This window comes from Saccopteryx bilineata, chromosome 9 (assembly GCF_036850765.1).
Source record: "Saccopteryx bilineata isolate mSacBil1 chromosome 9, mSacBil1_pri_phased_curated, whole genome shotgun sequence".
NCBI lineage: Eukaryota > Metazoa > Chordata > Mammalia > Chiroptera > Emballonuridae > Saccopteryx > Saccopteryx bilineata.
This window is the reverse complement of record NC_089498.1, coordinates 60,737,830-60,749,952: the sequence shown is the minus strand read 5'-3', so window position 1 is coordinate 60,749,952 and position 12,123 is coordinate 60,737,830. Positions and strand designations below refer to the sequence as shown.

The 12,123-nt window shown below is 39.5% G+C and overlaps 1 protein-coding gene across 3 annotated transcripts in view; it reads left to right on the top strand.

Annotated features, from left to right (window-relative positions):
- SLC16A9 (solute carrier family 16 member 9) overlaps window positions 1-2,827 on the top strand; it is a 73,282-nt gene extending 70,455 nt beyond the window's left edge. For all 3 annotated transcript variants that reach the window (XM_066243217.1, XM_066243219.1, XM_066243218.1), the window contains exons 6-7: window positions 1,264-2,181; window positions 2,583-2,827. In XM_066243217.1, coding sequence (XP_066099314.1) covers window positions 1,264-2,181; window positions 2,583-2,761 — 1,097 coding nt within the window. In that variant the 3' untranslated portion in view covers window positions 2,762-2,827. The remainder of the gene's footprint in view (window positions 1-1,263; window positions 2,182-2,582) is intronic.
- Window positions 2,828-12,123: the final 9,296 nt, after the last annotated feature.

Sequence of the window (12,123 nt, the reverse complement as noted above, 5' to 3'; positions counted from 1 at the left end):
ATTTAAATTTTAAAATGCTCAATTTTTAAAAAGTTATAATCAGAATCATATAAGAACACTACAAATGAACTGGGCTAATGCAACATGCTAGTTCAGTGTGTTTAGTGTGAACAATGCTAAAAATTACTGGAGAATCTACAGTGTTGCAAGGATGTGCAAACCAGGCATAATTTGCAATTTAAATACCCTATCAAATTCCACTTTTACTCTTTTCATAGTTTAGTAATGTGAATCATGTATTCCGGTGATTTAGCAATGGATTTGAAGTATCACATCATTACGAATAGTCCTTAAAAATTAAAATATATTCTTCATCTCAAAAAATAAAATACACTGGCCCTGGCCAGTTGACTCAGTGGAGATAGCATTGGCCTGATGTGGAGATGTCCTGGGTTTGATCCCTGGTCGGGGCACACATAAGACGCAGCCATGTGCTTTTCTTCTCCTCCCTCTCCCCCATCTCTCCCTCTTCCCCTCTGGCAGCCAGTGTCTCAATTGGTTTGAGCTTGGTCCTGGGCACTGCAGATAGCTCAGCTGGTCTGAGCATAAGCCTCAGGAGCTAAAAATAGCTCAGTTGATTTGAACATCAGCTCAAGACGGGGTTGCTGGGTGGATCCTGGTCGGGGTGCATGCAGGAGTCAGTTTCACTATCTCCCCTCCTCTCACTAAAAAGAATACATTCATATATATATAATATATATATTATACATTTATATATTATACATTATAATATATATTATACATTTATATATAATATATAATATTATATATTATACATATATACATTATATATATATATGCTCGTTCAAAGGGAATAAACATATAACATGGGGCCTGGCACATAATAAATGCAAAAATAAAGTAGTTGCATAAAGTATTTTTTAAGAATACGGGCTCCAGGAGTCAGAATGATTGTGACTCCCACTTACACCATTTACAGCTTTGTGACCTGTGGCAAACTACACTTCATGTGCAGATTGGGAATAAAAATAGAACCTACATAAAATAATCATTATCAGGATTAAACAAGGTTATGCAATGTCAACTGCTTACCATTGAACTTCAAGTGCTAATTCTTAAAATAAATATCGGTATTACTCTTATTGTTGTTATTGTTACCTTTAGTATTCTTGCTGTGATTTTCATGTGAAGGCGTACATGAGTGCCAGTGGAAAAAAAAACTGAACTGTGATACGGATACTTGTCCTGAGAGCCTCGCATTATAAGAGATTAAGATTGAACAGCTCCCATTTCCTTTTATAGGTTCAAGTGTTGGACTTTTTATATACGCTGCTCTGCAGAGGCTGCTGATTGAGTTCTATGGACTGGATGGGTGCCTGCTGATTGTAGGTGCTTTGGCTCTAAATATATTAGCCTGTGGCAGTTTGATGAGACCCCTCCAGTCCTCCGATTGCCCTTTACCTGAAAAAACAGCTCTGGAAAATGTACCGGATAGATACTCCATTTACAATGAAAAAGAAAAGAACCTAGAAGAAAACATAAACATTCTCGAAAAAAGTTATGGCAGTGAAGAGACATACAAGAGCACTTTAGCTAATGGAGACTGGAAACAGGACAGTCTGCTTCGTAAAAACCAAACGGCAACGGCACACACGAAAGAGACTGAAACGTACAAAAAAAAAGTTGCGGAACAGACATATTTGTGCAAACAGCTTGCCAAAAGGAAGTGGCAATTATACAAAAACTACTGTGGAGAAACGGTGGCTCTTTTTAAAAACAAAGTATTTTCAGCACTCTTCATCGCTATCTTTCTTTTTGACATCGGAGGGTTTCCGCCCTCGTTACTTATGGAAGATGTAGCAAGAAGTTCAAATGTGAAAGAAGAAGAGTTTATTATGCCCCTAATTTCCATTATTGGCTTTATGACAGCAGTTGGGAAACTCCTTTTGGGGATACTGGCTGACTTCAAGTGGATTAATACCTTATATCTTTACATAGCTACTTTAATAGTCATGGGCCTGGCCTTGTGTGCAATTCCATTTGCCAAAAGTTATGTCATGTTGGCAATACTTTCTGGGGTCCTAGGATTTCTAACTGGTAATTGGTCCATTTTCCCGTACGTGACCACGAAGACTGTGGGGATTGAAAAATTAGCCCATGCCTATGGGATATTAATGTTCTTTGCTGGACTTGGAAATAGCCTCGGACCACCAATTGTTGGTAAGATATTTGTCTTAAAGTCAACCATTTTGCTGTTCTTCTTTGTGACTTCTCCAGATATAGAAATTGAGATTGTAATAATAGTACAGATTTGCACAAAATCAATCTATATGGAATGTGTCATGATAATGATTTATTCAAAATCACTTTACTATAGTTGCAAAGCAAATATTCTGCTCAGGGATTTGTGTTTATTCTTTGTTTGGGATAAACCCCAAATGCCTGCTTATTCTTGTCCAAACCTTTGAGAAATTCTTCTCTAATTCCAAGTAGGTCACTTGGAGGGTAGATGAAATATATATTCTAATACTAACTACATATAAAATTGATGAATTAGAGTATATGAGCTTCTTTTTCACAATATTTATATCAAACTCGCTTTTTTCTTGCTCTCTTTCCAGGTTGGTTTTATGACTGGACCCGGACCTATGACATTGCATTTTATTTTAGTGGCTTCTGCGTCCTGCTGGGAGGTTTCATTCTGCTGCTAGCATCCTTGCCGTCCTGGGAAATGTGCAACAAGCAGCTCCCCAAGCCAGCTCCAGCAACCTTTCTGTACAAAGTTGCCTCTCATGTTTAGGGGAATATTGAGAGGCAGCACAAGACTTTTTTCATAACAAAATTTCACTGTGGCAATGAATTTTTTTTTAAAACATATCTTATTCTTTATATAGCCTCTAACTCCTATAATATTTTTCCTCTTTTTTTCTTTCCCCAACAAGTGGAACTATGCTGTGTTGCTGTAATTCATGAGTTCTTGACATTGTAAAAATTTTGGCCAGCTTCAGAGACTTCTGGTGTGTAAAGAAATAATTTCTCTGCAGCCTCCATTAGTTCCATTGCAAAGCACCCAGAGGAAATTTTTCTGTTTTTAAAACTTCAGGTGGCATGATGCGATATGTGTAATGGCTGCTAGGGACTAAACACTCTCTTCTCTCTGTTTGACTAGCTAGTAAATAGAAGACTTTGAGCCAGTCAAGAAATGAAAGTGGTTACTAAGATAGCATTAAGAATTGCAGTGGAGCAAGCTGATTATTAAAAAGAAAGGACAATTTAAATTACAGTCACCAGTTTTCATTATTCTATTTTATTAACCTTGATTAAGCACCCATGTGTTTGGTGCCCATTGAGCATAAGGTGTTTGCTGAGATGCAGGCAGTCTCAAAACAGAGGTGTAGTCACGGCAGCCTTTCTTCATGGTTGGCTGCTATAACCTCCCTCACTTTTGTCTGTTCGCATTCATTTAGCTGAAGTTTCCCAGGAAGTGCTGATTTTACCTATTTCCAAATTGGAAATGCATATTTAAACCATTCCATTCTGGCAAATGGGAAACATCCATTTGCTGTGGGGAGAGTGGGGACAAAGAGCAAGTCCTTGCATACCTTCTAGATTTATTTGCTACTATCAGGTGTTTACCACTATGACATTTTAATTCAAGGGCAGAACTAAAAGTGTGTGTGTGTGTGTGTGTGTGTGTGTGTGTGATGTTCTGTGAGTCTGTGTGGGACATGGGAAGGGGGAAAGGCAGTAAGAAGTTGATCCTCATCCAACTTCATTCATTCTTAAGAAAAATGTTTTACGAAGAAAAACAGGTTTAATCAATTTGACATTTTTTCCAAAGAGTATTTAAATTTTTTTTCATATGCATCAGAATCCTCTATAGATCCTTTAAAAAATGTATCACTCTTAGAGACTAATTCTGTAGGTCTAGACTGTGAGTCAAGGTTCACTCTTCAAGTGATTCTGGAAACACAGCCTGGGTTGACAATGACTGTTAAAAAAACTGGCAACACATAAACATTCTCTTCACGAAAACAAAATATGAGAAACCATGAGGTAATGACTTTTGTATAAATAGCCAGATGTGATTCTTTAAATAGGGGGCACTCTTCCCATTGTGCCAAAATTGTTTTTTCATTTCTTTAGAAATATGTACGATTATTTCATACTTCTCTGTTGCCTTTCTTCTAAGGCACCCGAAGCACTTTATAAACATGCATCCCCACAACACCTCATGGAGGTGGGTGAATAGTGCTTTCTATGCGGTACACCTGGAGTATGGGGAATTTCATAACTGAGTTAATCCTACTCAATAAGGAAACAATAGGGCTCCGAAGTGCCTTGGCCTTCTCCATACTCAGACTTCCGGAAAGTTTTCTGTACCTCATTTTTTAGTCACTGTCAAGGTTAGTAAATAAAATGAGTGACATTTTAAAAAAACTAAATGTTTTTGCATTGAAGATTCCTTTTTGTCAATATTCAGGAAATCCAATAACCTGATAAAGCTTAACTTTTATGATGTCCCACATTCATCAATGTTGATAATTGTCCAAATACATCTTTACTGTGTCTACTATTGTCATCCAATGTGTGCATTATCCATTGTCTAGGGAATGAATTTTAAGATACAATAAAATACTTTTTGTTTGTTTTGCATCAGTTTGGTTGCTTTTTCTCTTCTTAGTCAATCCTTCTCCTCAACCCCAAATTACACACAGTGACACTTCACTTGCATATAAAAACATAAATTACCTGATGTCTACTTTAGTCTCCAGAATTTGATGTTTGAATATCAGGATATGCAAAATTCAGCTTGCTAAATTATTTTGACCATTGCCTTCCAAAAAGCAAACACGTCAGTCCTGCAGAGCCCTTTTGAGGAAAAGGGGACAGACTCTTCTTCATGATTCTTAATGATGACTTCATCAGTCTTAATGGATTTTTAAATTCTAAGCACATTACCAGTATGTTATTTATCCCTACTAACAATCCTATGAGAAGGGATTATGATCCTCATTGTATAGTTCAAAACATACATATGATATGGACAACATATACAATATAAGTCATTTCCAAAAGCAAGATGAGAAAGGTTTGATTCTAACATGGCTAGGAAGTGAGGCCTAGCTGGGAGGGTTGCTACTAAAGCCAAGCTTTTAGTGCAGGGGTCTCAAACTCAACTCAGCATGTGGGCCGCAGAGCAAGATCACAGCCGTTCGGCGGGCCGCACTAGGTCTACAAAAGGCAACTGTTACACAACACTTTTCAGTGTCACAAAACGACCAGAAACTGTAGTTCGTGGATTAGTCTGCGGGCCGCAAAAAATTGTTCGGCGGGCCGCGAGTTTGAGACCTCTGTTTTAGTGTATGATAACATTTTAGTCTATGCCATGTTTATGAGATAATTATCATTTGCCAATTTCTTAAGAATTAGCCTTTAAAATAACATACTTAATAATAAAGTTATATTGATACACTCTTTTGTGACTCAGAAGGTATTCCTTGATATTCCAAGAACCTGGGGCTGACTGGGGAAAGGTGTGAACTAAAAAGTTTGTAAGGGGCCCTTTCCCCTAACTTTAATACTTTCTCACTTTTTTCAGTCTCTCCCTTTCTTTCTCTCTCTCTCTCTTTCTTTTTCTTTCTCTCTCTCTCTTCTCCTAGGACTCAGTTGGTGATCTAATTTTCTCTAGGGCAGTAGTTCTCAATCTTTCTAATGCCGTGACCCCACAATACAGTTCCTCATGTTGCGGTGACCCCAAACCAAAAAATAATTTTGGTGGCTATTTCATAACTGTAATTTTGCTACAGTTATGATTCGGAATGTAAATACCTGATATGCATTATGTATTTTCCGATGGCTTTAGGCAACCCCGCCGGGGTCGCGACCCACAGGTTAAGAACCGCTGCTCTAGGGTGACCATGTCATCAGGGGAAAAGGTTCAGCCACCAACTTTTAAAGGCCCCATGAGGAACAATTCCTAAGAACTAGGAGTTCCAGAGTTGGGAGGTCATGACCGAATAGTATGTCAGTCCTGTTTTACTGGCTGGAAAGTCCCGTGAGCTCAGAGAGCCTCAACTTCTAGCAATCAATATAGGATTATCTTAACCCAGGACATTCCAGAAAATGAATGAGGGCTCTAATGTTAAGGAAATAATGTTTCATTTTTTTCTTTATTTAGAAGGCCTAGTATATTGAACACACTGTACATAACAGAACAGTGCCAAATAATTTCTCTTTCATAAATAGCAATCTTGGGGCATTTTGCTCTACAGTCATTTGTGACTCAAGGATACCAATTAAGTTGTCTCTTTAAATAAAGAATTTAACCACAACTGGATAAAATGACCAGAACTCTATTAATACAAGGATAATATTTAAAGATGCAGTATACATACTTATTAAGGCTGTGATTCCTGGGTTTCAACTGTAGCCCAGTTGGGTGATTATGAGTAAATTGTTTAGCTTGTCAAAGCCTCAATGTCCTCATTTGTCAAACCTATCATAGGAACACTGTGAGAATTAAGTAAGATAACGCATATATATGCCTAACTCACACTCAGTAAATAGGTGCTATTATTCTTTAGTGTGTGGCTCCTTAATACCTGAGGGAGGTATCAAGTGTTCTGGGAACAGGTGTGGGGTAAATGTTTGCATTGAAGGGCCTCATTTAGAAGAATAATAATGAGCCTCTGTTATCCCTAACCTGTATAACAGTCACAGTTCTTGCCCTCCCCAACCATGTTCTTGTCAAAATCTTTTATTCTTAGGGATTCATGACTCAGCTCATTTTTAATGGAATTGCCATTCAGAAGTTCTGACACAAAACAAAACACATGCTGTTTTTCTAAAACCAAATAGAATCCACTTTGTAAATTGAATTGCTATGGGAATTTGAACTTTTATTATTTTCCTTAGGAACTCATCATCCAAACTTTGTGGAAGGCAGGCCTGAGGTTGGGCAAAATACAAAATGCTTCCAGTTGGCACTAATATATTGAGCACTAATTGGTTTCAGCTCTGAGCCCTCACTTCACTGTCTCCCAGCATGCCTTTGGGATTTACTCTTGAAGGAGTATAATCCCTCACCAGGTCTTCTGGGATTCTATTTCTAGCAGGTCTCAATAACATTAGTTGCTTTTTCCTACATACATTCATAGTCCTAAAGAGTCACTTACTTTTATTCTGTCTCCTTGCAAAATAAAAAAAAATTATATATTTTTAAAAGTTTAATTAGCTTTTTTTCTGAGTGATGGGCTAAAACCTTTCATAAACAGCTGTTTTCAATAATGAACTACTAAGCATGATTAAGGTGCTTTCCTGCTGTTGGTCACCTTGAAACTACATAGCCATAGAGATATGCCTGGTTTTTGTTTTGTTTTTTCAGGAGAAGCTCCTAATGTGATAAGGCAAGTCCTTATTTCTCCAGCTGAGATCTGTAAACTCTTGAATATCTACAGCTTTTATAAGGCGTTTTTTTTGTTTGTTTGTTTTTGTGTGTGGGGTTTTTTTTTTTGTATTTTTCTGAAGCTGGAAACGGGGAGAGACAGTCAGACAGACTCCCGCATGCACCCGACCGGGATCCACCCGGCACGCCCACCAGGGGCGATGCTCTGCCCACCAGGGGGCGATGCTCCGCCCCTCCGGGTCGTCGCTCTGCCGTGACCAGAGCCACTCTAGCGCCTGGGGCAGAGGCCAAGGAGCCATCCCCAGCGCCCGGGCCATCTTTGCTCCAATGGAGCCTCGGCTGCGGGAGGGGAAGAGAGAGACAGAGAGGAAGGGGTGTGGGTGGAGAAGCAAATGGGCGCTTCTCCTATGTGCCCTGGCCAGGAATCGAACCCGGGTCCCCCGCACGCCAGGCCAACGCTCTACCGCTGAGCCAACCGGCCAGGGCTATAAGGCGTTTTTTAAGAGTAGCTCAAATGACTCTAGGACCTTAATAATAAAGAAGACCAGGTTGCATAGGTTATATCAGCCCCTAAAAGATGATGGGCCGGGATCAGCACCCATTTGCACATAGTCTTTAAGGCTGCTGGGAGGGCACCATTTTGAGACCATCTGAGCAGGATGCCCCCTTGAAGGAACTGTATCTGCTTGAAGGTCAAGTGTAAAGAAGGGCTGGGTGGAAGAATCATTTGAGGTGAATGAGAGTGCCATACTACACAGTCAGGATGAACTCAAGTACCTGGATAGAACTGTAAAGTATTGGTTTATCTGATTGAAATTGATAATATATGGGACCTTCCTCTGCTCAAGACTGGAAACACCTATAGCTGCCCAGGGGCATTTTAGCAGTCAGTGGCTGAGAGGCAGGAGAATAGATAAGAGCTCTGTCTGTGTCTCTGCTTAGTTCTCAAAGCTCTGGGAAGTAGTATGAATGAAGAAAAGGTAACAGCAGAAGCATCCAGGAACCCTAGAAGCTAGCTCTGGTGGAACTGGGAATAGATCTCTCCAAGAAACTGGAAGAGAAAAGAGAGAGTATGTGTATGAGAGAGAGAGTGTATGAGAGAAAGAGAGGTTTTTATTACCTCAGCCACAACCCACAATGTCAAGAGCTATGGAACATCCCAGGAAGACCTTGTTACAGGACCTGAGAATCCCAGTCTTTCCAGAAAGACCTGAAAATTATGTGGTAGTAATGATAGAGGACAATGTATTATTCCCAGGGGATGTCCTAGATGCTAGAAATAAGAATAAATAAGAAAGGCTTTTGCCCTGAGGAGTCATGGTTCAGTAGGAGCAACTGATACCCAAGTAAGTATAAAATACAGAAACCACTTTAAAAATTTCCCTTGTTAATTTATATAGTCATTCAACAAATTTTTGTTTAGCATTCACCATGTGGTAGGTATGTGAGCACTGAGGTAATGATGATGAGCAAGACAGATGTGGTCCTTGTGTTCACAATGATTTCTTAAATCAAAAAGTAGAATCCTGTGGTCCTATAACTAGTATTTGTACTTTAAGGTCAATTTTTTTCTGAGATTGTCCTGGGGGAGAAATTATATATATAAATATATTTATGGTTGTAGTGGATGTCATGGTGTGCCACCCAGATTCCTCCAGGAGCTGGGATTGGCTGTTGAGGCTCACCTGAGCCTTGGCTCTGGGAACAGACTTCAGCTAAAGAGACTACATTTCCCAGAAAAAGCCAGAACTCAATAACCCTGCCTCAGTGACTGATGAATGGCCTCCTTGACTCAATTGGGACAACTCTGAATTGCCAGCCCAGCTCTAGAGCTTCCTGTAGCAACTGAGGACTCTGTTGCAATTGCATCACAGCTCAACTTTTCTCTCTATCCAATTCTGTATCCCCCCATTCCCTTACAGGTGTTTTTTTTTTCTGGAAAGCACTCCCCAATAATCGTCCTGCATGCAAACTTTGTTGCAATCTGTTTTTCACCAGGAAACTTGACTAAAGATGCCTATAATCTCAATACAGTGGGATAACACCTGCACACAGGGTCATCAGGGCAGAGAGGAATGGGAGACATCTTTCTTGAGGGCTTTTATCTGCCAAGTATCATTCCAGCTACTTCACAACCATATCTTACCCTGCTGAAGTTGCAAAGGCTTTGGCAAAGACTGGGTGTTGTTAGGCAGGCCTGGCTGCTTGACTGTCAAGATATCAGAGATGCCTTTTCTCTTGGTATATTTACAGTTTGGTTCTCTTGTGACAGGTTCAGGTCCTTCATTTCTCATTCATTCAACACATGTTAACTGACCCCTCACATGTGTCAGGCACTCTTCCAGGTACATAGGTATAGCTGTGAACAAGATAGACAAGCTCCTGTTTCCTTTGACCTTGTCAGGGTCCCGGAGCTAGCTGCCCAGAAGCCTCAGCTCTTATGAGAAGCTCTGCAGCTGGGATGGCCCTTGTGCATTGTCTCAATTGAGTTAAGATCCTCGGAAGAGCAGATTAGGGACCAAAATGCCAATTTGTTCATTTGGTTGAGAAAAAATGGCCTGGAGGACTGGACCTTTGAGTTCGCTTGGTAGTTTCCCTTTTTCTGTATAAAGCCAACAAGAAGCCAAATAGTAATCAAAACTTGTTGGAGGTATTGGATCAGGGCCATGGTGGCTCACTGAGTGATGTGTTTAAGAGCATCATGAGAAGACAGCCTGGTTCAACCTTTGCCACTCTAAAGAACTGCCTCTGGACATTGTGTAGTTGGGCACAGACAATATTTGCCTGCATGGCAATCCTAATGTAAATGGACTATGGCTGACCAACCCATGTTTTCTTCCCCGATATGTTGATATTTTTAATCAAGTCACAGCCAAGTGTTACCGGTCAGAGCCACTGTATATATGTGTGCTTGGGGAAAATATGCTTGATTTTGCTATATTGCTCAGAAGGCAATCTACTTGGGCTGTTTCTAACTTTTGCTGAGGGAGCTACTATCATCATGGGGCAGATGAGGAAACTGAGGAATCAAATGAGTCAAGTAGTCTGCTCCAGATTATACCCTCTAGTGTCTCAGGCCCAGGCCCAGATCTTGTCTATTTATGGAGATTGAGAGGTGAATGTGAATATAGAAATTATCTGATCCAACTCCATGACCTCACAGAAGATAACACTGTGGGCCAGAAGCAGTGTCCAGAAAATAACTCTCCTGCCTCAGTATTCATGCCTAGAAATTTAAAACATTACTCTACTCTGCCCTTTCAAAACAAGTAGATGGTTTTTGTTTGTTTTTTTGACAGAGACAGAGAGAGTCAGAGAGAGGGATAGATAGGGACAGACAGACAGGGAGAGAGATAAGCATCAATTCTTTGTTGTGACACCTTAGTTGTTCATTGATTGCTTTCTCATCTGTGCCTTGACCGGGAGACTACAGCAGACTGAGTGACCCCTTGCTCAAGCCAGTGACCTCGTGCTCAAGCCGGATGTGCCTGTGCTCAAGAAGGCAACCTCAGGGTTTCAAACCTGGGTCCTCCGGATCCCAGTCTTATGCTCTATCCCAGGGGTCCCCAAACTACAGCTCGCAGGCCGCATGCGGCCCTCTGAGGTCATTTATCCGGCCCCCGCTGCACTTCTTGAAGGGGCACCTCTTTCATTGGTGGTCAGTGAGAGAAGCATAGTTCCCATCAAAATACTGGTCAGTTTGTTGATTTAAATTTACTTGTTCTTTATTTAAATATTGTATTTGTTCCCATTTTGTTTTTTTACTTTAAAATAAGATATGTGCAGTGTGCATAGGGATTTATTCATAGTTTTTTTTATAGTCCGGCCCTCCAACCGTCTGAGGGACAGTGAGCTGGCCCCCTGTGTAAAAAGTTTGGGGACCCCTGCTCTATCCACTGCATCACCACCTGGTCAGGTTATGTAACCAGAACTTTAATATTAGCAAAGACCTTTTGTGTTATCTAATATATAGGTAGTAGCCACTAATGTGGTTATCGAGCACTTAAAATGTGACTTTTCTAAATTGAGAATGTTGTAGGTATAAAATATACAGTGGATTTCAAATACTTCATACAAAAAAAGTGAATACCTATTAATTTATATATTGATTATATGTCTAATGAGTATTTTATGACTAGATGATAATATGTTGAATATATTAGGTTAAAATTATTGAAATATCATTTTTTTACTTTTTTAATGTAGCTATGAGAAAATTTAATATTATACATATAGCTCATATTATGTATTTATTGGGCACCACTGTTTTAGATATTGCCACCTAAAATCATATTTAAAAATGCTTACCACTTATTATATTTGGTTGCTAGAAATCTTAAATTTATTTTAAAGATTTTTCATTGATTTATTAGTTCAAGGAATCAGATTTATCCTGTAGATTTTCCCACATTCTGAATTTTTCTGATTGTACCCCTTGTCCTCCATGTTATTTAATATATTTCTCTGTAGCTTGTATTACTGGAAAACTGGTAGTTGTCTAGAGAGGTTTGATCACATTCAGGTTTGATTATTTCGGTAAGGAAAATTCATTGGTGGATGTGTACTTCTATCCTTATGCACTAAATATCAATATCTTGTTATTTTTGGTGTTAAGATTGCATGGTGGGTCCAGTATGATCGTTCACTATATGTTTTCTTATAATATTATAATATTTTCTTTGCCTAATGACTTTTGTGTCTCTTTATTGTTGTAAAGTACCCAATCCACAATTCCGTGAGTTTTCGTAGAGACA